Source organism: Podarcis vaucheri, assembly GCF_965113315.1.
Source record: "Podarcis vaucheri genome assembly, chromosome: 1".
Lineage (NCBI taxonomy): Eukaryota > Metazoa > Chordata > Lepidosauria > Squamata > Lacertidae > Podarcis > Podarcis vaucheri.
Genome location: NC_138759.1, coordinates 10,488,533 through 10,510,896, shown reverse-complemented (window position 1 = coordinate 10,510,896; position 22,364 = coordinate 10,488,533). Strand labels below are relative to the sequence as shown.

General features: G+C 47.4%; 1 protein-coding gene across 1 annotated transcript in view; it reads left to right on the top strand.

Annotated features, from left to right (window-relative positions):
* The window catches only part of KCNH5 (potassium voltage-gated channel subfamily H member 5), a 221,879-nt gene that overhangs the window by 139,221 nt on the left and 60,294 nt on the right, over window positions 1-22,364 (top strand). The window contains 1 exon segment of the mRNA XM_082216907.1: window positions 13,332-13,584. Within this exon segment, the coding sequence (XP_082073033.1) occupies window positions 13,332-13,584 (253 nt within the window).

The following is a 22,364-nucleotide window of genomic DNA, read 5'->3' as shown; positions in this document are numbered from 1 at the left end:
GCTCCAATCCTTTGGCCACCTCATGAGAAGAGAAGACTCCCTGGAAAAGACCCTGATGTTGGAAAAGATGGAGGGCACGAGAAGAAGGGGATGACAGAGGATGAGATGGTGGCACAGTGTTCTCGAAGCTACAAACATGAGTCTGACCAAACTGCGGGAGGCAGTGGAAGAAAGGAGTGCCTGGCGTGCTCTGGTCCATGGGGTCATGAAGAGTCGGACACAATTAAATGACTAAACAACAACAACAATTCACTCCTCTGTGTTTCTGCAGTAATTTGCGATTATTATTGTTATTATTTCAAAACTCCCATGAAAATTCATCCTCAGTTCATTGCAAATGTCTCCTAATTAACACTTTTTACTAATGTGCACATTTTGCAATCAATTCCCCTTAGCATAATGCATTGTTGCCTATTATTTCCAGCAATATCCTCACCCTTTCCCCAAACGCACACTTTTTTTTTGGTCTGAGAACTGTATTGCAAAATTCAAAGAAGTGTGAATTGCAAAGCATGGCTGTGTTTCGATCCTCGTCTTCTTTTGGAAAGTATGATTTTGGTAGGTTCGCCTTTAAACACAAGCTGAATCGGATTTCTTCACCATCCTTTGCAGGCTCAGAGGCACCAATCCCTGGCAGTCATGAGCAGGAAAAAACTATTGTGATTCTGCTCTGCTTCTGGTTTCACATTAAGCACCTGATTATCTGCTGGGGGTAGGTGGGTTTCTGAACTAGAAAGGCTGTTGATCTGATGTGTCAGGGCTCTTACTGTTTTTGTGTGAAAGCTCTGGGGATGAGGTTTCCACCACCTTCAGAGCAGCTTATATTTTGCACATTTTCTGCATGAACAAGGTACAGTCACTGACTATGATCATTGTGCTTCAGATTTGTTACATGACAGCCTTTTTGATAGCCTCAATAACTGGTCTTTGAAAACCATGCACTCCTAGTCTTCTGGAATCGAGCAGCGAAGGAGCAAAGGCAGTAGCCGACTCGTTGTTGGTTGTTGCGATGAAATAGGATTCCACTGGGTGAAAAGAGGCGTCATGCCGCATGCTTAATTCTGTAATTTAGTAGAAAGCTAATAACACCCCGGGTTGGGGAGAGCATCTATCCAATACCCAGACATTTATGTGGTTCTTCTAGACTCATACAGTGGCGAAACAACTGCAGAGAGCAATAGAGTGGTTAAAGACAGCATCTTTCACTGGGTCAACCCCAGGGATGCTGAGAGGCGTCCTCTCGAAAACAATATCATTCACAGTTCACATTATCCACGTTATTAGCTGATAATGTATAGGACAGAAAGGCTAAAAGGAATCGAAATAGGATTTTCTGGGTTTTCTTTGAAGCAAGAGCACAGTGGTTGTGTGTCCTATTTTAAGGAGGACATCTCTCTATTTGAAAGTGCTGTCTGTTTGAAGGCATACCCAGTCCATGTCTGGTTTAAAGATAAGGAATTTAGTGAGTGGCGATTGAGGCTGTGAATCTACACAAGGAACAGCTGGACCATAGACCGAGCAGGTCACCTGGTTACAGCCTATCCCCACTAGGATGTGATGCTACTATTATTATTATTATTATTATTATTATTATTATTATTATTATTATTATCATTATTATCATTATTATCATTATTATCATTATTATTACAATTTCCATACCGCCCTTTAGCCAAAGATCATAGGGGCGTTACAATATAGAAAGAAAAAGATATATAACATAGTTACAAACCAAAACAATACCCCGCCCCCAGTTTAAAAGGCCATAGATTGTTTAATTAGCCAAAGGCCTGAGACAAGAGATATGCAATTATCAGGGGATGATTAGCTGCTTGTGCTTAAAATGGTGCCCCTTCAGAGTTTGTGCGGCCCCACAAACCTCTGTGTGTGACAGAGCTCCTCAGACATGTCTGCTCTAGTCACTGTTAGAGTCCGACAGTGGCTGTTTGCGGAAACGCCTCCAACAAAGAAGTTCCTTAACGGAAACACGTCTCCTGGACTCACGACGTGACAGCTTCTGACGAAGCATGGGTCTCCCTGCAATTGCTTCTGACACCTCCCCACTATTTTCACTGGACGTGTCTCTCACCCCTTTCTCCCCCCTGCTTCCTGCCTGCGCTGCTGCATCTCTCTCAGTATTCCTGAGATCCTCCTCCAGAGACCCCGCGCTCCCCCTGCTGGTCCCTGCTTTGGCTGTTGAGTCTCTCCCAGTCTCTGGGAGCCCTATCACCTCCTTTCCCTCTGATGTCAGTTCCCTGACATCCACCTCCCCTCCAGGGCCCCCTTCCCCCCCGCCCCCTCCCTCTCCTCTGGGCGGTGAGGAGCTGAAACCCCGAAACGAATCCTCTTCATCTTCCGACGTCTCGAACATCTCCCTCCATCGGTCTTTGTTCCGACTCGCTGAATCCTCCTCCACCTCGGAATCAGAGAACCCCTCCAACTCCTCTTCTTCGTCTGTGGTGGCGAAGTATTCCCTCCGGAACCTCGCCACTGGCTGGGGTTTTCGAGGGAATCTCTGATGAAAAGTTTCAATTAGAACCTCGTCATCTACATCCTCTGCCCTGACCCAGGTGTTTTCCGACTCCGGTTCCCCTTCCCACATTACCAAATACTCTACTTGCTCTCCTTTCCACCTGGAATCTAGGATCTCCGCTGCATGGTAGCTGTGTTCTTTTTCCTCCATCGCTGGTCCCCTATTGACCCTCCCCTCTCTGTCCCCTATATACGGTGACAGCAACGATCTGTGGAACACTGGGTGCAACTTCATGTGGTTCGGTAACCGGAGTCTGAAAGCCACTGGGTTGACCTGTTGCGTGACTTCAAATGGGCCCAGTCTTTTGGGTCTTAACTTCTTACAACCTCCTTTAAATGGTAACCCTTGGGTGGACAGCCACACCTGGTCTCCCACCCTAATGCTTTCCCCTTCCCTTCTGGTTTTGTCTGCCTGCCTCTTATATTCCTCCTTCGCCCGGTTTAAATTAAGTTGGAGTTGGCGATGGATCGCTTCCATTTCTTCAACGAACTGTTCTGCTGCTGGAACGCTCCAGTTCTCCCCCTCCCCCCCTGGGAAGGCTCGGGGATGACACCCGTGATTGGCCAAAAAAGGGCTCATCCCCGTGGACACGTTCTCTGCATTGTTGTAAGCAAATTCTGCCAACGCCAGCTTCTCCACCCAATCATTCTCTCTGTCATTAACATAACACCTCAAATATTGCTGGAGGACACCATTAGCTCTTTCCGCCTGCCCGTTGGTTTCTGGATGACGGGCAGTAGAGAAATTAACCTCTACATGCAGTAAGCTCATGAGCTTCCTCCAGAACCTGGAAGTAAATTGTTTCCCTCGGTCCGAAACCACCCTCAAGGGGGCGCCATGCAACCTAAACACATTTTCCACAAACAATTTGGCGGTTTCTTCTGCTGTGACCGCATGTGAGCAGGCTATAAAGTGGGCCATCTTGGTTAACAGATCTACCACCACCATAATGGCTGTTTTCCCTTTGGACCTGGGCAGATCAGTCATAAAATCTATTGCCACTGCCTCCCACGGTCTTTCCGGCGTGGGTAGTGGTTCTAATAAACCTGCCGGTGCCCGCCTCTCCCCCTTGGCTCGTTGGCATCGGTCACACCCTCTCACATATTCACGCACATCTTCCCTGACCTTGGGCCACCAGAATTCCCTGGTAACCAGCCACATGGTTTTGTGTTGCCCAAAATGCCCTGCTGTGGGGTTATCGTGCAGTTGCTTGAGTACCTTTTCCCTCAATTCCCCTTCAGGTATGTATAACGCTCCCTTGTAGTACAACGCCCCATTTCTCTCCTCAAAACCCCCGGGTTTGTCTCCCTCCCTCCTAAGACTCCTGAGTTTGTCCTGGGCGTATTCATCCTGCCCCGTTCCCTCTACCAGTTCCCTTTGCCCCACCAATGCCGCCCCACACACCCAGCGGTCCTCGGGAATGACATGGGTCTCTTCGGGTACACCCTCTCCCTCCAAATATTCAGGTTTGCGTGAGAGAGCGTCCGCCCTAACGTTCTCCGGGCCTGGTACGTAACAAATCTCAAAGTTAAATTTGGAGAACTCCTGGGCCCATCTCAACTGCCGTTGGTTGAGCACTCGCGCAGTTCTCCAATACTCTAGATTCTTATGGTCCGTGCACACTTGCACCTTCTGTTGTGCACCAATTAGTAGGTGCCTCCATCTCCGGAAGGCCTCATAAATTGCAAGAAGTTCCCGGTCGTACACCGTGTAGTTCCTCTCAGACTTGTTCAGCTTCCGCGAAAAGAAGGCACACGGTCGCCACTCAGACCCCTCCTTCCCCGGCTGCAGAAGAAGCACCGCCCCTATGGCTCTGTCCGACGCGTCTGTTTTGACCCTCAGCTTTTTTTGTAAATCCACATGTAGAAGTTGTTCGCCAGAGGCGAAGGCCCTTTTCAGTTCCTCAAACGCTCGCTCCGCCTCCCCCGTCCAAACAAACTTCTTCTTGCTGCTGAGACAGTCCGTGATGGGCGCCGTCAGGTGGGCGAAGTTGCGGATGAACTTACGATAAAAGTTTCCAAACCCTAGGAACCTCTGCACATCCTTCTTGGTCTTGGGTGTTTTCCATTCCAGCACCGCTTGAACCTTGCCGGGGTCCATGGCCAACCCCTTATCTGACAAGCGGTACCCCAGGAATTCCACCTCCTTGGTATGAAACTGACACTTCTCCAGTTTCACCCACAGTCTGTTGGCTTGCAGCCTGCTCAACACTTCTCTGACGTCTCTCACATGTTGCTCCTCATTCTCCGAATACACCAACACGTCATCTAAGAAGGCCACGCAATTCTTGTAGAGCAAAGGCCCCAGTACGTGGTTCATGAAAGCTTGAAAACACGCGGAGCCTGTTTGTAATCCAAAAGGCATAACTAAGTATTCAAATGCCCCCAAAGGGGTGAACATGGTGGTCTTCCATTCATCCCCTTTCCTTATACGTATCAGGTTGTACGCCCCCCTTAGGTCCAGCTTTGTAAAAATCTTTCCCTTCCGCACCCTGGTCAAAATATCATCAATCCTGGGCATAGGAAAAGCCGCCGGCTCTGTCACTGCATTTAGGGCCCGAAAGTCACATACCAGCCTCGGCTTGTCCGTGTTTTTTTTGTCCACAAAAAACACTGGGCTACCCCCCGCTGCCTTGGACTCTCTGATGAAGCCCCTCTTCAGGTTCTTGTCAATGAACGCTCGCAACTCCTGCATTTCCCTGTCTGACATGGCATACAACTTGCCTACAGGAAGCTGTGCTCCAGGGAGTAAATTGATCTGGCAATCAAAGGGTCTATGCGGAGGTAGTTGGTCAGCTTCCTTCTCGCTGAACACGTCGCTGAGATCAGCATACTGTGGTGGCACCTTCCCCTTCTCCACTACTTCAGTCCCTGCCAGGGTGGCTTGGGCCCCTGCTGACCCCTTTTCCCCCCTGCAGTGTTCTAAGCAATGTGCGGAACCGAAGGAAACCACTCTTTGATGCCAGCCCACCAGCGGATCATGTAGGGCTAGCCAGCTCATTCCCAAAATAATGGGAGCACCTCCCAAGGTGGCCACATTAAACGCTATCAGTTCTGTGTGCCTTGCCACCCTCATTATCATTGGGATGGTCTGCAAGCTGACTCCTCCTCCCAACAGTTCCCTGCCATCGATCGTGGTCACCTGCAGGGGGTTGCTTAAAGGGATAGTCTGTATCTGGTGTTCAGCAGCAAACTCCTTGCTCATAAAATTGCAGGAGCTGCCTGAGTCCAACAGTGCCTTTATTTTTAGGGGGTGTCCATTTTGCAGCTCTAGCGACACTTCAATCACTAGAGCCGGTCGAGGAGCTTCTGGCACTGGCACTTGGGGAAGGGGCACTTTCACTGCTCTTTGGCCTGGCTGCAGTGCCCTGATGGCAACCAGGCGTTGGCTTTTACCTGCTTCGTTTCTCCCTGCTCTTCCCCCTCAACAGCCCCCACCATTCCTTGCCATTCCTTCCTCTGGGGGCAGACTCTGGCAAAGTGGCCTGGCTGTTGGCAGAGATAGCATTTCCGGGCTCCCTTTCCCTCCTTCTTCGCCCCCTCACTGGGCTTTGAAACTGCGCGCGCGCGGGCTGTTCCGATTTCCATCGGCTCTGCCGGCGGGAAAGCTGGCTCAGGAATGTCTGGAATGCGTAACTCCTTCCAACGTTCCCCTCTCCCTTCCCGCCTCTCCAAGGCTCTTGCCTCCTGGCGCGCTCCAATGGTCAGCGCAGATTTGGTCAGCTGATCCATAGACACCGCCCTGGGGCTCCTGGCCAGCTCGTCTTTCACAGCTGAAGAAAGACCTTCTTCAAATAGCATCTGAATGGGTGCTGCCGATAAATCCCACCCCAATCTGTGAATCAGCATGGTAAATTCAGTCCAGTACTCACGGACAGATCTGCTTCCCTGCTTGCAAGCCATTAACTGTCTGCGCACCACCCCTTCCTCAATGTCGCTGGAAAACATGATATCCATTGCACGAAAAAATTTCATAGTGTCCTTTAGGATATCGTTGTGCGTTGCCATCAGGGGTCGAACCCAGTCTCGCGCGCCCTTCTCAAGATGCCCAATTACAAAAGCAACTCGAGATTCCTCATCAGGGAACTCATCAAACTGGACATTCAGGGCATATTGCATTTCAGTCCTAAAGGCATGGTAATCCTTGGGGTCCCCCCCAAACTTCTGCACCAATCCTGGTACCTTTCTGGGGAACTGAGTGGTTCTCCCCTTCTTGTCTGCATCTTGAGCCCTCCTCTCCTCGAGCCTCGCCGTCTGCAGCGCCAGTTGGACCTCCAATGCTCGGCATCTTTCTTCCAAGCTTGGATCAGCTCCTCCCCCTGCTCCTCCGGCTCCGGCTGGGTCGCTCATGATGCTTTCTCCTGCACAGGCAGCGTACAGAGACTGTCGGACTGCTATCAGGGGATGATTAGCTGCTTGTGCTTAAAATGGTGCCCCTTCAGAGTTTGTGCGGCCCCACAAACCTCTGTGTGTGACAGAGCTCCTCAGACATGTCTGCTCTAGTCACTGTTAGAGTCCGACAGTGGCTGTTTGCGGAAACGCCTCCAACAAAGAAGTTCCTTAACGGAAACACGTCTCCTGGACTCACGACGTGACAGCTTCCGACGAAGCATGGGTCTCCCTGCAATTGCTTCTGACACCTCCCCACTATTTTCACTGGACGTGTCTCTCACCCCTTTCTCCCCCCTGCTTCCTGCCTGCGCTGCTGCATCTCTCTCAGTATTCCTGAGATCCTCCTCCAGAGACCCCGCGCTCCCCCTGCTGGTCCCTGCTTTGGCTGTTGAGTCTCTCCCAGTCTCTGGGAGCCCTATCACCTCCTTTCCCTCTGATGTCAGTTCCCTGACAGCAATGAAGGCACCAGGCGAGGTTCCCTGGGGAAAGCATTCCACAAGCAATGAGCCACCACAGAAAAAGCTCATTTTCGTGTTCCTGTTGTCTGGACCTCTCAGGGAGGAGGAACACAAAGAAGGGCCTTGAATGATTTTTTCAGGGTCCAGGTAGGTCAGGCGTAGGCAAGCTCCGGCCCTCCAGATGTTTGGGACTACAATTCCCATCATCCCTGACCACTGGTCCTGTTAGCTAGGGATGATGGGAATTGTAGTCCCAAACATCTGGAGGGCCGGAGTTTGCCTATGCCTGAGGTAGGTTCATATGGGGGGAAGCGGTGCTTGAGATCTTGTGGTCCTGAGCCCTTTAAGGCTTTATAGATCAAAACCACCACTTTGAGTTGGGACCAGCCAGTGCACTCAGGCCAGGATTGCTGTTATATGCTCAAACCATCTAACCCCTGTGAGCAGCCTGGTCGTCAGATTCTGCACAAGCTGGAGTTTCTAAACTGTCTTCAGATGCAGCCCCATATAGTAAAAGTAAAGGGACCCCTGACCATTAGGTCCATTCGTGGCCGGCTCTGGGGTTGCGGTGCTTATGTTGCTTTATTGGCCGAGGAAGCCGGCGTACAGCTTCCGGGTCATGTGGCCAGCATGACTAAGCCGCTTCTGGCGAACCAGAGCAGTGCACGGAAACGCCGTTTACCTTCCCGCCAGAGTGGTACCTATTTATCTACTTGCACTTTGACATGCTTTTGAACTGCTAGGTTGGCAGGAGCAGGGACTGAGCAACGGGAGCTCACCCCGTCGTCACGGGGATTCGAACCGCCGACCTTCTGATTGGCAAGCCCTAGGCTCTGTGGTTTAACCCACAGCGCCACCCACGTCCCTAGCCCCATAAACACATGGCAATATTCTAAGGTTACCAGAGGTTACAAGAGCAAAGTCAACAGAAGCTAGGCTATCCCTGTCCAGATAGGGGCGTAGCTGGTCCACCAGACAAAGCTGATGGAAGGCCCTCTGTGCCACTGAGGCCACCTGAGCCTCAAGCAACAGCAATGAACCCAGAAGCTGGATACCCGCTCCTTCAGAGGGAGTGTAACTCCATCAAGAGCAGGCAATGTCCCATCCATCCGGTCTGGGGAACCACCCACTAACAGTGCCTTGGTCTTACCTGTATTGACACTCATTCAGTCTATTACCAAGGCAAGACAACGGTGCAGCACATCCAATTTGACTTGTTGTCTAAATTTGCACCCATCTGCATCTACTTATAAATAACATATGCAAACTTGATCCGACTGTGCCTTCCTTTCACCCTCCTCCACCCCACCCCACTTCAGAAGAATCATTGTATAATGATGACAGAGCATTGGTAGGTGTACCTAAAATTCACAGCATAGATTAGAAACCTGTGGTCCTTCAAATACAGTGGTATCTTGGTTCTCGAACGTAATCCGTTCTGGAAGTCCGTCCTACTTCCGAAACGTTCGAAAACCAAGACATGGCTTCCGAATGGAGCAGGCGCCCCGGAAACAATAGCCGACAACCGCATTGGACATTCGGCTTCCAAAAAACGTCCGCAAACCAAGGCGTTTACTTCCGGGTTTGTGGTGCTCGGGTTCCAATTTGTTCCTCAACCAAGCCATTTGAGAACCAAGGTTCCACTGCACTACAAGACCACAGCACCCATCATGGATGACTACTGGCCATGATTTCCTGGTACTGATGGGAGCCGGAGTCCAACAACACCCAGAAGGTTACAGATTCTCCTTCCTGGATTAGACAGTGGAAAGAACTTGGCAAAGTTGTCCCTTGCGTTTGGCCTCCACCCTCTTAGTTTGCTGGGGGGGATGCACATAGCTCTGAACTGCTCCCCCAATGAGACAGATTTCCCCCATGCTGAAAACTAGGCAGAAGGCTAGGCTAGCATCCCACCATATGCAGAGAATTCAAAGTATGTGTGATTCCCCTGGAGTATACTGAATAACCCAGATCATCCCAGCTCAACTGTAATGTTCACTCTACTCCACTCCACGCCACTGGTTATGTGAAAGGAGGATCCGGGGTTCAGAGTCCTTGCCTTTTTAATTGAAGCTTACACTGTTTTCCACTTATCTCTCCTGCTCCCTTTTGAAAAGCCAAATCCATTTCCAAAAACGGCATTTTTTTAAAAATCAAGCACATATCCTGGGGCTAGGCCTTTGTTCCCTTGTTCTTTAAAGGGGCCACCTCTCTTTCTCTGCGTCTTCAGTTGGAGATGGCTTAAGGCTGGCTGCGCAAATAGAACCTTTTTTGCTCATCACTTCGGTTAATTACTGGATTCTTCCTGATGCATTTAGCTGGCTTTTTTCTTCGGCGCAGTGGAGGTCTCGCCTTCCCAACTGCTGGAGAACATGATGAAAGTGCCACTATTGTATCTACAAAAAGGGACGCCGTTTGCAGTGATGACACTACTAAGATATCTGAGCGCATCAGGATTCTTCCCTGCACATTCATGCGCTCTCTCTCTCTCTCTCTCTCTCTCTCTCAACACACCAGAGCTCTTTATGGCAGCATGAAAAGGATAACAAGAGCTGTTAAAGGCCTTTCTTCAGTGATATTTTACAATATAATCCTAAATGCACTTCTCAGGGAGTAAGAGAGCAATGCATCGCCCTTTGTGTTGGGCTGGGGTTGGGCTGGGTGGAGTTGTCCCTCTGCCAGCCTTGCCAGCCTGTGTTGTCAATCCCACAGACCACTGCCTGTGGAGAGATGCCAATCTCATTCCACCATCATTGACCTCCTGTTTCCTCCTGCCAAATGGGCAGGTGGAAATACAGTCATACCTCGGGTTACAGACACTTCGGGCTGCGCGATTTTGGGTTGCGCACCGCACTGAACCTGGAAGTATCAGGACTGGTTACTTCCGGGTTTTGGTGCTTGCGCATGTGCAGAAGCACCGAATTGCGACCCTTGTGTGCACACATGCAGTGCTGCGGGTTGTGAACGCTGCGGGTTGTGAATGTGCTTCCCACATGGATCACGTTCACAACCCGAGAATCTACTGTAGAATCATAGAATCGTAGCGTTGGAAGGGGCCTCAAGGGTCCAATAGTCCAACCCCCTTGCAATGCAGGAATCTCAGCTAAACATCCATGATAGATGGCCACCCAACCTCTGTTTATAAACCTCCAAGGAAGGAGAGTCCACAACCTCCCGAGGGAGTCTGTTCCACTGTCAAACAGCTCTTACTGTCAGAAAGTACCTCCCGATGTTTAGTCGGATTCTCCTTTCTCATAACTTGAAGCTGTTGGTACGAGTCCAACTCTCCAGAGCAGGAGAAAACAGGCTAGTGCTGGTTTTCTGTGGCTTTCCAGGCAAGGAGGGCATGGGGCTGAGCTGACCCCACTGCTGTCACATAGTGGCTCTGGGCTCAATCTCTGCGCCAGAGATTCCACCATGTGTGGAAGGGGTGAAGTTTAAGTGGTGGCCCCACAGCTCAATAAAGCCCCAAGGTAGGGTGGCATGGTTCTCACCCTCAGTGAGCCATGTTTGGGATCATTCTCTAAGCCCCACTGGACTAGGTGAGGCTTACTTTCTACTGGGCTGGAAGAATCCCAGAAAGAAGCTAAATAATTAGGAAAAGGCAAGGCCATAAAATCATAGAATAGGAACCACAACTAAAGAATCCCTGACAGATGGCCGTCTAACCTCTGCTTAAGAACCTCCAGTGAAGGAGAGTACATGATCCTCCAAGGGAGTCCGTTCCACTGCCAAACAGCTCTTATCCTTGTTTAAATTGTGAAATATGGATGACGTTTGGAAGATGAGGTTTGGGCATTCTGCATGAGATTTTAAATCAGGGGTCGCCAACATGGGGTGCAGAGCCATCTCTGTGTTAGAATTCCTGCTCCATGATTGCAGTCATGGGATTTTTGTCTTTCACATGACGGTATATGTTTTGACTCCACTGAGTGGAAAGTGACGGAGACAGGATGTTTGTGTTACTGTGTTCCGTGAAGTGGGACTATTGTCCTTTGTTCTTTTTCTCTTTGCTGTCTGATGCTAGAGAGAGAAGGAGCCATGTTGCAGTGCTCCGTGTGTGTTTGTATGAAAATAAAGTAGATTAGCCAAAATGCTGAGTTGCTGAGGTGTGTTATGCAACTGCACAAACTCTGAGGATCCCCAAGTGTGCCGGTGTCAGTTGGCATTGGTCGCTGTGATGTTCGGGCAGAAGAAAGCTTTTGAAGCTCCTGAACGATCGACCAGGAGGGAGGGAACATGCCAGTCGGGCATGTGTCTCTGCCAGGGTCCTACTTGAGTGTATGCTGAACTCCTGACACTGTGCACCCTTAGAGGGTATATTCACCCATCCCTAGCCGTGTTTCACCCCATCCCAGATGACTAATTTAAATAACCAATATCAACATGTGCAGAGCTTAACCTACCGAGAACAGCGAAAGAGAGTTCTTGATTTGCTAAAAGGTTTCTGTTTGATTAGATTTCATGTTTATAGATTCCCCGTACGAATGGCATTAGGGTAAAGCGATAAATCAAAGATAAACGAGCCTGTAGTCTTGTCTTCAGGAAGCCAAATGTGGGGAAGAGATTGGTGATAAGGGCGCAGTGTGAGGACATGTGAAGCTACGTAGGTAGGTCTGGAACAAAGTCTCGCCTTCAAGTATTTCTTCTGCCGTGAATTCCACGACGTGAATTTCATTGCCATAAAGGCAGGGTGGTGTAGCGGTTAGAGAGCTGGACTATGACCTTGAAGACCAGGGTTTGAACCCCAACTCAGCCATGAAATTCATTGGGTGCCCTTGGACAAGTCACTACCTCTCAGCCTAGTCTCCCTCACAGGGCTGTTTTGAGGATAAAACAGGGAGGGGGTGAAGTATATATGTCACATTGAGCCCCTGGGAGGAAAAGTAGGATATAAATGTAATAAACAGTATAATACTGGTTATTATATTATATAATATATATAATATGTATATTATATTATTAATTATTAATATAATATATAATATATAATATATAATTTATAATATATAATTATAATATATAATTATAATATATAATATTCATATTGTATAGTGGTACCTCGGGTTAAGTACTTAATTCGTTCTGGAGGTCCGTACTTAACCTGAAACTGTTCTTAACCTGAAGCATCACTTTAGCTAATGGGACTTTCTCCTGCTGTCATGCCGCCGGAGCACAATTTCTGTTCTCATCCTGAAGCAAAGTTCTTAACCCGAGGTACTATTTCTGGGTTAGTGGAGTCTGTAACCTGAAGTGTATGTAACCTGAAGCATATGTAACCCAAGGTACCACTGTATTATAATAATACAATAATATAAATATAATAATCATTATAAATAATAATCTTTATTCTCGAGTTGGCCTGAGGCAATCTGCTTCTGCCAGCCTCAGTCTCCATATATGCAATATGGATACAGTAATACGGGCCTACAGTACAGGTGTGATGTTGCTAAAATAATGTTGGCGAAACTCTTTGAATGGTATAAGGCACTATATATACCTGAAGGAGTGTCTCCACCCCCATTGTTCAACCCGGACACTGAGGTCCACGCCGAGGGCCTTCTGGCGGTTCCCTCCCTGTGAGAAGTGAGGTTACAGGGAACCAGGCAGAAGGCCTTCTCGGTAGTGGCACCCTCCCTGTGGAACACCCTCCCGTCAGATGTCAAGGAAATAAACAGCTATTTGACTTTCAGAAGACATCTGTACGCAGTCCTGTTTAGGGAAGTTGTTAATGTTTGATGGTTTGTTCTGCTTTTAATTCTGTTGGGAGCCACCCAGAGTCGCTGGGAAACCCAGACAGATGGGCGAGATATAATAATAATAATAATAATAATAATAATAATAATAATAATAATAATAATTAATCACAGACAGGGAATCTCTACCCCAAGCACAGAATATTGGCTTTTCCATTTGCCTGTCACTGCCATGTTTCCACTCTTTTCCCAGGTCCTTTCGATTTGTCCCAAAGACATGAGAGCAGATATCTGTGTACATCTCAACCGGAAAGTTTTCAACGAGCACCCGGCCTTTCGGCTAGCTAGCGATGGCTGCTTACGGGCCCTGGCGGTGGAGTTCCAGACAATCCACTGTGCCCCCGGAGACCTCATCTACCATGCAGGGGAAAGCGTGGATGCCCTCTGCTTCGTCGTCTCGGGATCCCTGGAAGTCATACAGGACGATGAGGTGGTGGCTATTTTAGGTAAGGCGGTTTCCATTTCATCATCCCTATTCAGCAGAAGCACTTCGCCACAGTGTGGAACTCACTCCCGTGGAAGCCAACGGTGGCCGCCATCTTGGATGGCTTCAAAAGATGATTGGACAAATTCTTGAAGGGTAAGGCTATTGATGGCTGCCACACCCAGTGCTGGATTTACATATAGGCTAAACACATAGCTGTCAACTTTACCCTTTTCTTGTGAAGAATCCTATTTGGAATAAGGGAATTTCCCTTTAAAAAAGGGGAACACTGACAGCTATGGCTAAAAATCTATAGCTTAGGGACCCACGTTCTTGGGCGCCCCCCAAAAAATTAAAGGAAAAAACAACTGGATGTACATTTCCAAAATATAAGATAAAAAAACAAATAAAATAAAACCTACATACAGCAACAGTGTTTGTGTTGTGTAGGCTCCTATGATGTAAGTAATGGGCCTCACCTGCTAGCCTGCTCCCTAAAATATCACTGGTTTGCTCATTTCTATATCTATTATTTTGATAAAATACATATTTTGTTATGTGCAAATGGCTTTAGATACCCATTAGTTCCATAAATTACCATATAGCATATATTCAACAGAAAGAAACAGCGGCAATTTGTTGTTGACAAAGGACAGCTGGACATATAAAGGGCCCCATTACATTCAGTAGCTTAGGGCCTCATCACACCTGGCCATACCGTCCAACTTTTGGAAACTCAAACCAAGATGTGCATCTTCCGGGATGCACTCCCGGGTGGGTATTGTGACCTGTGCCTCTTTCTCCCCCACCCCACAGGGCGAGAGCATAGCATGAGAGCTTGGCACCCAAAATGGCTTCCACAATGTCATGTGAAAAAAATGGGATGTCCTGGTTTTTCCCCAGGGCACTTGGCAGGTGTAGTGGATCCACCTTTTTGTTGTTGTTGTTTAGTCGTGTCCGACTCTTCATGACCCCATGGACCAGAGCACGTCAGGCACTCCTGTCTTCCACTGCCTCCCACAGTTTGGTGAAACTCATGTTGGTAGCTTCAAGAACACTGTCCAACCATCTCGTCCTCTGTTGTCCTCTTCTCCTTGTGCACTCCATCTTTCAGGGTCCAACATCAGGGTCTTTTCTAGGGAGTCTTCTCTTCTCATGAGGTGGCCAAAGTATTGGAGCCTCAGCTTCAGGATCTGTCCTTCCAGTGAGCACTCAGGGCTGATTTCCTTAAGAATTGATAGGTTTAATTTTTTGCAGTTCATGGGACTCTCAAGAGTCTCCTCCAGCACCATAATTCAAAAGCATCAATTCTCCGGCGATCAGCCTTCTTTATCGTCCAGCTCTCACTTCCATACATCACTACTGGAAAAACCACAGCTTTAACTATGTGGACTTTGTTGGCAAGGTTCCACCTTTTACCACCAATTAATAGTGTGGTGGACTCACCTCACTAACTGTCCCCAATTACATATAGCTCACACACCTCACTGTATGCTAATTCTCGGTTACCAGGTGTCCCCGTTTCCCGGGGACAGTCCCCAGATTTAGAAATGAGTCCCCGTACAAAATCCATGGAAGTTGAAAAGCGTCCACGTATTCACTGGAAAAAAAACCCCTGGTAACCTTATGCTAATTACGCAAATTTCTACAATTTACCACAGGCTATCGTGTGGGGGACTTGTATGAGGGGAAATTTAGAGATTAGAGTCTCAAGCCAGAGTCGATCAAACAAACAATTAAAGTTTTATTAAGCAAAAAGAAGTGGGGTTAGAAGTTGCATACTGTCAGTTAAAGGTAAAAGTAAAGGAGACCTGGGCAGTTAAGTCCAGTCAAAGGTGACTATGGGGTTGCGGTGCTCATCTCGCTTTCAGGCCAAGGGAGCTGGCATTTGTCCACAGACAGCTTTCTGGGTCATGCGGTCAGTATGACTAAACCGCTTCTGGCACAACAGGACACTGTGCATGGAAACGCCATTTACCTTCCTGCCGCAGCGGTACCTATTTATCTACTTGCACTGGTGTGCTTTTGAACTGCTAGGTTGGCAGGAGCTGGGACAGAGCAACGGGAGCTCACCCCATCGCGCGGATTCGAACTGCCAACCTTCTGATCGGCAAGCCCAAGAGGCTCAGTGATTTAGACCTCAGCGCCACCTTCTGTGAATCCCCGCAACGGGGTGAGCTCCCGTTGCTCTGCCCCAGCTGCTGTTCTGATAGTCTTGTATTTTGTGTGGCATCCGATTATCAGAGGTACACTGCGCTTGAATGTGGAGGTTCCATTTAGCCAGCATTTCTAAGAACTGTTTATCATCCCTTTGCTCCCCAAGTCTGTCCAATCCTTTTCTAAAGATATCTAAGCAAGGAGTTCCTTTGTGCACTTACAATAGCAGATTTAAAACAACAGTGTGCCTATTCAGAGCTAGGAAAAACAACAGGAACAGGGTCAGCCGGGTGTCTGGAAATTAGTTGCTGATTTCTAGTAATTTGACATAATTTTCTAGCCATGTGAATACAAGCCGCAAAACAGTATTAGAATCAACAAAGAAAAATTAACAAAATAGGTGTTGGCTTCTTCCCTCCTCTTGCTTTAATTTAGCAGTAAAGTTAAATATGTAGTATACTTGGCTATCGTAACAGATCTCTAATGTGGTGGTAATGAAGTGTTGTCCTCCCTAGGGAACCATGTTCACAGAGTGCATCCCTCAGCTCATCAGGCTCAGATAATATTGTTCTGGAGCTTTGCCCACCAGTGTTAAACCATTTAAGATATACACACAGATCTGTTCTTTGATAGAAACATCTTGTGTATATATATATAATTTCCCTTCCAGATTCTTAATCTGTTAGGACCCCTGTTACAAACCACTTCCTATTTTTATCTCCTTTCCCCCCATAATACTATTTTACTGTTTGCATTTTCCTACACTATTTAGAGATTTAACATATGGTTTTAAAAGGTGTGTGTGTGTGTGTGTGTGTGTGTGTGTGTGTTGGAAAGTCGCTTGTCTGGACAACTCTTAAACTATCATAGCCAAATTTGCATGACTCCTGAGACGAGAAGATTTTTGGTCAATGTTTGGCTGCGATTGGATGCCATGTCGAATCAAGATGGTGAACTGAACCTTTTAAAACTCCACTGATTCCAAAACTGTGCTGGTTCTTTTTGGGGGAGGGCTGAGAATTCCCAAGCAACGCCCCATACAAGAGTGGGAGGGTTTTGTCAGGGAACTGACATTGGAGGGAGAGGCGAAGGGGAGGCTCCCAGATGGTGCTGGCGAAGGACCCAGCAGCAGGGGGAGAAACAGCTCAGTAGAGGGGGAAGCCAATCAGCGCAACACCAGGGATGAAGGGGGGCAGACGGGGGAATTGGAGAGAGGGCTCCAGGACTCTTCACTGGACATCAGTGAGGAGAGCCCAGGTCCTCCGCTACCCACGCCTTCCCTGCGCAGAAGACTCCCGCGCAGTGAGAGGAGGAGGAGACTGGGTGTCAAACAACTTTTATGTTGGAAGAGGTTCAAGAAACGCCCACTGACGGATTCTGCCAGTGACTGAGGCAGCCACGATGAGAAGGGGCTGTGCAGTCAGAAAGGTTTAACAAGGCAAATTAACCGAGAAAGGCACCAGCTTACGCACGAGTAACTCATACCTATTACAGGTTTTATATTTGGAAATGTTGTAAGTTGCTCTGGGAGTTTTTGATTTTCCCCATCATGATTTCACTTCTCCCTATTTCAGCATCAGTTTGATTTTCTTTTCTTTTTTTGTAAGTCTGCACAAAAAATTGAGTTTTCATGCCTCCAAATGCATGCAATTTGTACACAATTTTGCATACTATACACGTTTGCCAGCAATTTCCCCTAATGCAATGCATTTGTGTTCACTGCTATAAGCATTTTGTGGATGCTTTTCCCCAGTATAAACACTTCTGTATGCAATTTTTGGACAACTGCATCACAAAATTCAGAAAACTGTGAATTTCTGGGTGTTTCATTTCGTATATTAGTTTGGAAAGTGTGCATTAGATACATTAGTATAAAAATCAAAGCACATTAATTCCCACCCACCCTATTCCTACTCTTTACTCTCCCTGAAAAATGGGGGTAATTTTCACAATGGAACTGGGAATGCCCATGTGTTGTCAAGGCCATTACTTTACTGCTAGCTTTTTCTGCAATGTCTGCTTTTGCAGAGCAAATCTCAGGCACGGAAACAATCTCATCTCACTAGGTTCAGTGATGTTGTAAACAAAACTGGGATGATGTCTAAACAAGAATTACAGCATAAGGAGATTTGCATTTGCCCTGATAACAGCGTTTGCAGTTCCTTTCATCTGGAATCAGGAAAAGTATTTTCTTTTGTTTTGCCAATTAACTAGTTCTGATCCACTGCTTGCAAAATGGAGCTGGGCTCCCTGGCCAGTTTATTTCCCTGCTATATACAACAAGGTTTGTGGGGGATTTTTTTATTGTTGGGCGAATAATCCATTTTATGTCAAAATACAGAACAGAGACCTGCAGATTGATGTAGCACAAGAAGCACAGAACACGATGCAAACTTCTAAACCTTTCCAATCCAGCACTGGGGAGCTTGCTTTTAAATTGGCACCCAGGTGGTATCTGGCACATAAAATGTCACTTACTAACAAGCAATTCATGAAGTATTAGCAGGGAAGATGCGGCAAAACAGGCATGCGTATTTGCCCTTGGTGACGGTGTTATTATAAGAGATGGGAAATACTGTGAATAAAAATCTCACATTCATTAAAATAATGTGCTCTTTGGGGGAATGGTTTCCCGCTCCAAATGTAATTGACTCAGTTAACTAGAAACTAAGCCTGTGAACCGGATTCAGCTGAGTTCTGAAGCCCCAAACAAATTGGGCTGAATTGGGGGGAACTGGGCCAGGTTGAGATAGTCCTGGATTGCCATGGGTTGGGTAGCCCAGAGTGATCTGGGGCTGCTAGAGGGCAGGACATAGGAAGAAGCTAGACCCTTCAAGTGTCCCTATTTCCAGGGGCAGTCCCAGTTTTACAGAAGCCGCCCTGGTTTCTGATTTGATCCCGGAATGTCTCATTTTTCCTTGTTGTTGTTGTTTAATTGTTTAGTCGTGTCTGACTCTTTGTGACCCCATGGACCAGAGCAGGCCAGGCACTCCTGTATTCCACTGCCTCTTGCAGTTTGGTCAAACTCATGCTGGTAGCTTCGAGAACACTGTCCAACCATCTCGTCCTCTGTCGTCCCTTTCTCCTTGTGCCCTCCATCTTTCCCAACATCAGGGTCTTTTCCAGGGAGTCTTCTCTTCTCCTGAGGTGGCCAAAATATTAGAGGCTCAGCTTTAGGATCTGTCTTTCCAGTGAGCACTCAGGGCTGATTTCCTTCAGAATGGAGAGGTTTGATCTTCTTGCAGTCCATGGGACTCTCAAGAGTCTCCTCCAGCACCATAATTCAAAAGCATCCATTCTTCGGCGATCAGCCTTCTTTATGGTCCAGCTCTCACTTCCATACATCACTACTGGAAAAACCATAGCTTTAACTATACGGGTCTTTGTTGGCAAGGTGATGTCTCATTTTTCCTTAGGACATCCCTATTTTCAGTGCAGAAATGTTGGAGGGTATGGAGTTATGCAACCTCCAAGCCAAGGAGATAAATAACTATACAGTGGTACCTTGGTTCCCGAATGGCTTAGTTGTTGAACAAATCGGCTCCTGAATGCTGCAAACCCGGAAGTAAGTGTTCCCGTTTGTGAACGTCATTCGGAAGCCGAACGCACCTTCCGCAGCTTCCAATTGAGTGCAGCCAATCGGAAGCTGCGCCTTTGTTTCTGAACAGTTCCAAGAGTTGAATGGACTCCCAGAATGGATTAAGCTCAAGACCCAAGGTACCATTGCACAACCTTTAGAAGACATCTGAAGATAGGGAATTTTTTTTTAATGTTTAATGGTTTACTGTGTTTTATATATGTGAGAAACTGCCCAGAGTGGCTGGGGCAACCCAATCAGAGGGTGGGCTAGAAACAATAAAATGATGGTGACGATGATGATGGAATAGGACGTCCCTATTTTCATTGGAGAAATGTTGGAAGGTATGAGAAGCAGGCATGGATGGGAAGGAGAAATTGCAAAAAGGAAGGGAGTTACCAGGCAGCTACATCTTTGTGGGAGAAAGTGGTGGTGATGCCTTTCCCACCTGATCTCTCCTTCTTCCTGCCCCCAAAGCAGCACCACACATGACTGAATTTTTTGCTTATCAGCTGGTAAGCTGCAGGATTTGATCCTGTGCTGTGCCAAGATGCTGTTCCTTTGTTGCCAGTTTCTCTGTGAATTGATGGGGGGGGATGGAGAATCTAGGGTAGGTACCCAGAACTGGACACATTGTCCCAGGTGTGGTTCGACCAAGGCGGGTTACATACGCTTCAGGTTACAGACCCTGCTAACCCAGAAATAGTGCTTCAGGTTAAGAACTTTGCTTCAGGGTGAGAACCGAAATCGTGCTCCAGCGGCACGGCGGCAGCAGGAGGCCCCATTAGCTAAAGTGGTGCTTCAGGTTAAGAACAGTTTCAGGTTAAGTACGGACCTCCGGAACAAATTAAGTACAGTGGTACCTCGGGTACTTAATTCGTTCCAGAGGTCCGTTCTCAACCTGAAACTGTTCTTAACCTGAAGCACCACTTTAGCTAATGGGGCCTCCCGCTGCCACCGCACGATTTCTGTTCTCATCCTGAAGCAAAGTTCTTAACCCGAGGTACTATTTCCAGAGTCTGTAACGTGAAGCGTATGTAACCTGAGTTACCACTGTACTTCCCTTGATCTGGATACTATACTTCTGTTGACGCAGTCTAGAATAGCAGTAGCTCTCTCTTTTTCTGCTGCTGCTCTCTTGCATTTTGCAAACTCAGTATGCGTTCCATGCCTTGAATTACTTGGAGGATTTGGGTCTGCCCTGAGTTCAAGGAACGCAGCTTTAATTACTGTAAGTGCCTTTCATTCTTTTTTCCCGTCGTCACGGGCAAGCCGTTCTGGGCATAAGTTACGTTTATGGTGCAACGTAGAAGCCGAGAGGAGATATAAATCTCGCTCAGAGGGAATTGAACGGGGAGAGTCTGACTAAGGCTTTTTCCTCATGTACTTTGGCAGACCATTTAGCAGAAGCAAGCTGTGATTAATCGTGCCCGTTTTCCTCCAAACAACACAGAAAAAGGTGGCATTTTCTTTTTTTCTTTTGCAAGTGTGGAAGAGAAACTATGCCAGATGAATATGCAAAAACCTTCCCTCCTGATAGCTACCATGCATGCGATGGCAGAGAAAACCGTTCTCTCTAATAAGTAGAATCATAGAATCATAGAATCATAGAATCATAGAGTTGGAAGAGACCACAAGGGCCATCGAGTCCAACCCCCTGCCAAGCAGGAAACACCATCAGAGCACTCCTGACATATGGTTGTCAAGCCTCTGCTTAAAGACCTCCAAAGTAGGAGACTCCACCACACTCCTTGGCAGCAAATTCCACTGTCAAACAGCTCTTACTGTCAGGAAGTTCTTCCTAATGTTTAGGTGGAATCTTCTTTCTTGTAGTTTGGATCCATTGCTCCGTGTCCGCTTCTCTGGAGCAGCAGAAAACAACCTTTCTCCCTCCTCTATGTGACATCCTTTTATATATTTGAACATGGCTATCATATCACCCCTTAACCTCCTCTTCTCCAGGCTAAACATGCCCAGCTCCCTTAGCCGTTCCTCATAAGGCATCGTTTCCAGGCCTTTGACCATTTTGGTTGCCCTCCTCTGGACACGTTCCAGTTTGTCAGTGTCCTTCTTGAATTGTGGTGCCCAGAACTGGACACAGTACTCCAGGTGTGGTCTGACCAGAGCAGAATACAGTGGCACTATTACTTCCCTTGATCTAGATGCTATACTCCTATTGATGCAGCCCAGAATTGCATTGGCTTTTTTAGCTGCTACGTCACACTGTTGGCTCATGTCAAGTTTGTGGTCAACCAAGACTCCTAGATCCTTTTCACATGTACTGCTCTCAAGCCAGGTGTCACCCATCTTGTATTTGTGCCTCTCATTTTTTTTGCCCAAGTGCAATACTTTACATTTCTCCCTGTTAAAATTCATCTTGTTTATTTTTGCCCAGTTCTCTAATCTGTCAAGGTCGTTTTGAAGTGTGATCCTGTCCTCTGGGGTGTTAGCCACCCCTCCCAGTTTGGTGTCATCTGCAAATTTGATCAGGATGCCCTTGAGTCCATCATCCAAGTCGTTGATAAAGATGTTGAATAAGACCGGGCCCAAGACAGAACCCTGTGGCACCCCACTAGTCACTCTTCTCCAGGATGAAGAGGAACCATTGATGAGCACCCTTTGGGTTCGGTCAGTCAGCCAGTTACAAATCCACTGAGTGGTAGCATAGTCAAGACCGCATTTTACCAGCTTCTTTACAAGAATATCATGGGGCACCTTGTCAAATGCCTTGCTGAAATCAAGGTAGGCTACATCCACTGCGTTCCCTTCATCTACCAGGCTTGTAATTCTGTCAAAAAACGAGATCAGGTTAGTCTGACATGACTTATTTTTCAGAAATCCATGCTGACTATTGGTGATCACAGCATTCCTTTCTAGGTGCTCACAGACTGTTTGCTTAATGATCTGCTCCAGAATCTTCCCTGCTATTGATGTCAGACTGACTGGGCGATAATTATTTGGGTCCTCTCTTTTCCCCTTTTTGAAAATAGGGACAACATTTGCCCTCCTCCAGTCTGCCGGGACTTCGCCTGTTCTCCAGGAATTCTCAAAGATGACTGCCAGTGGTT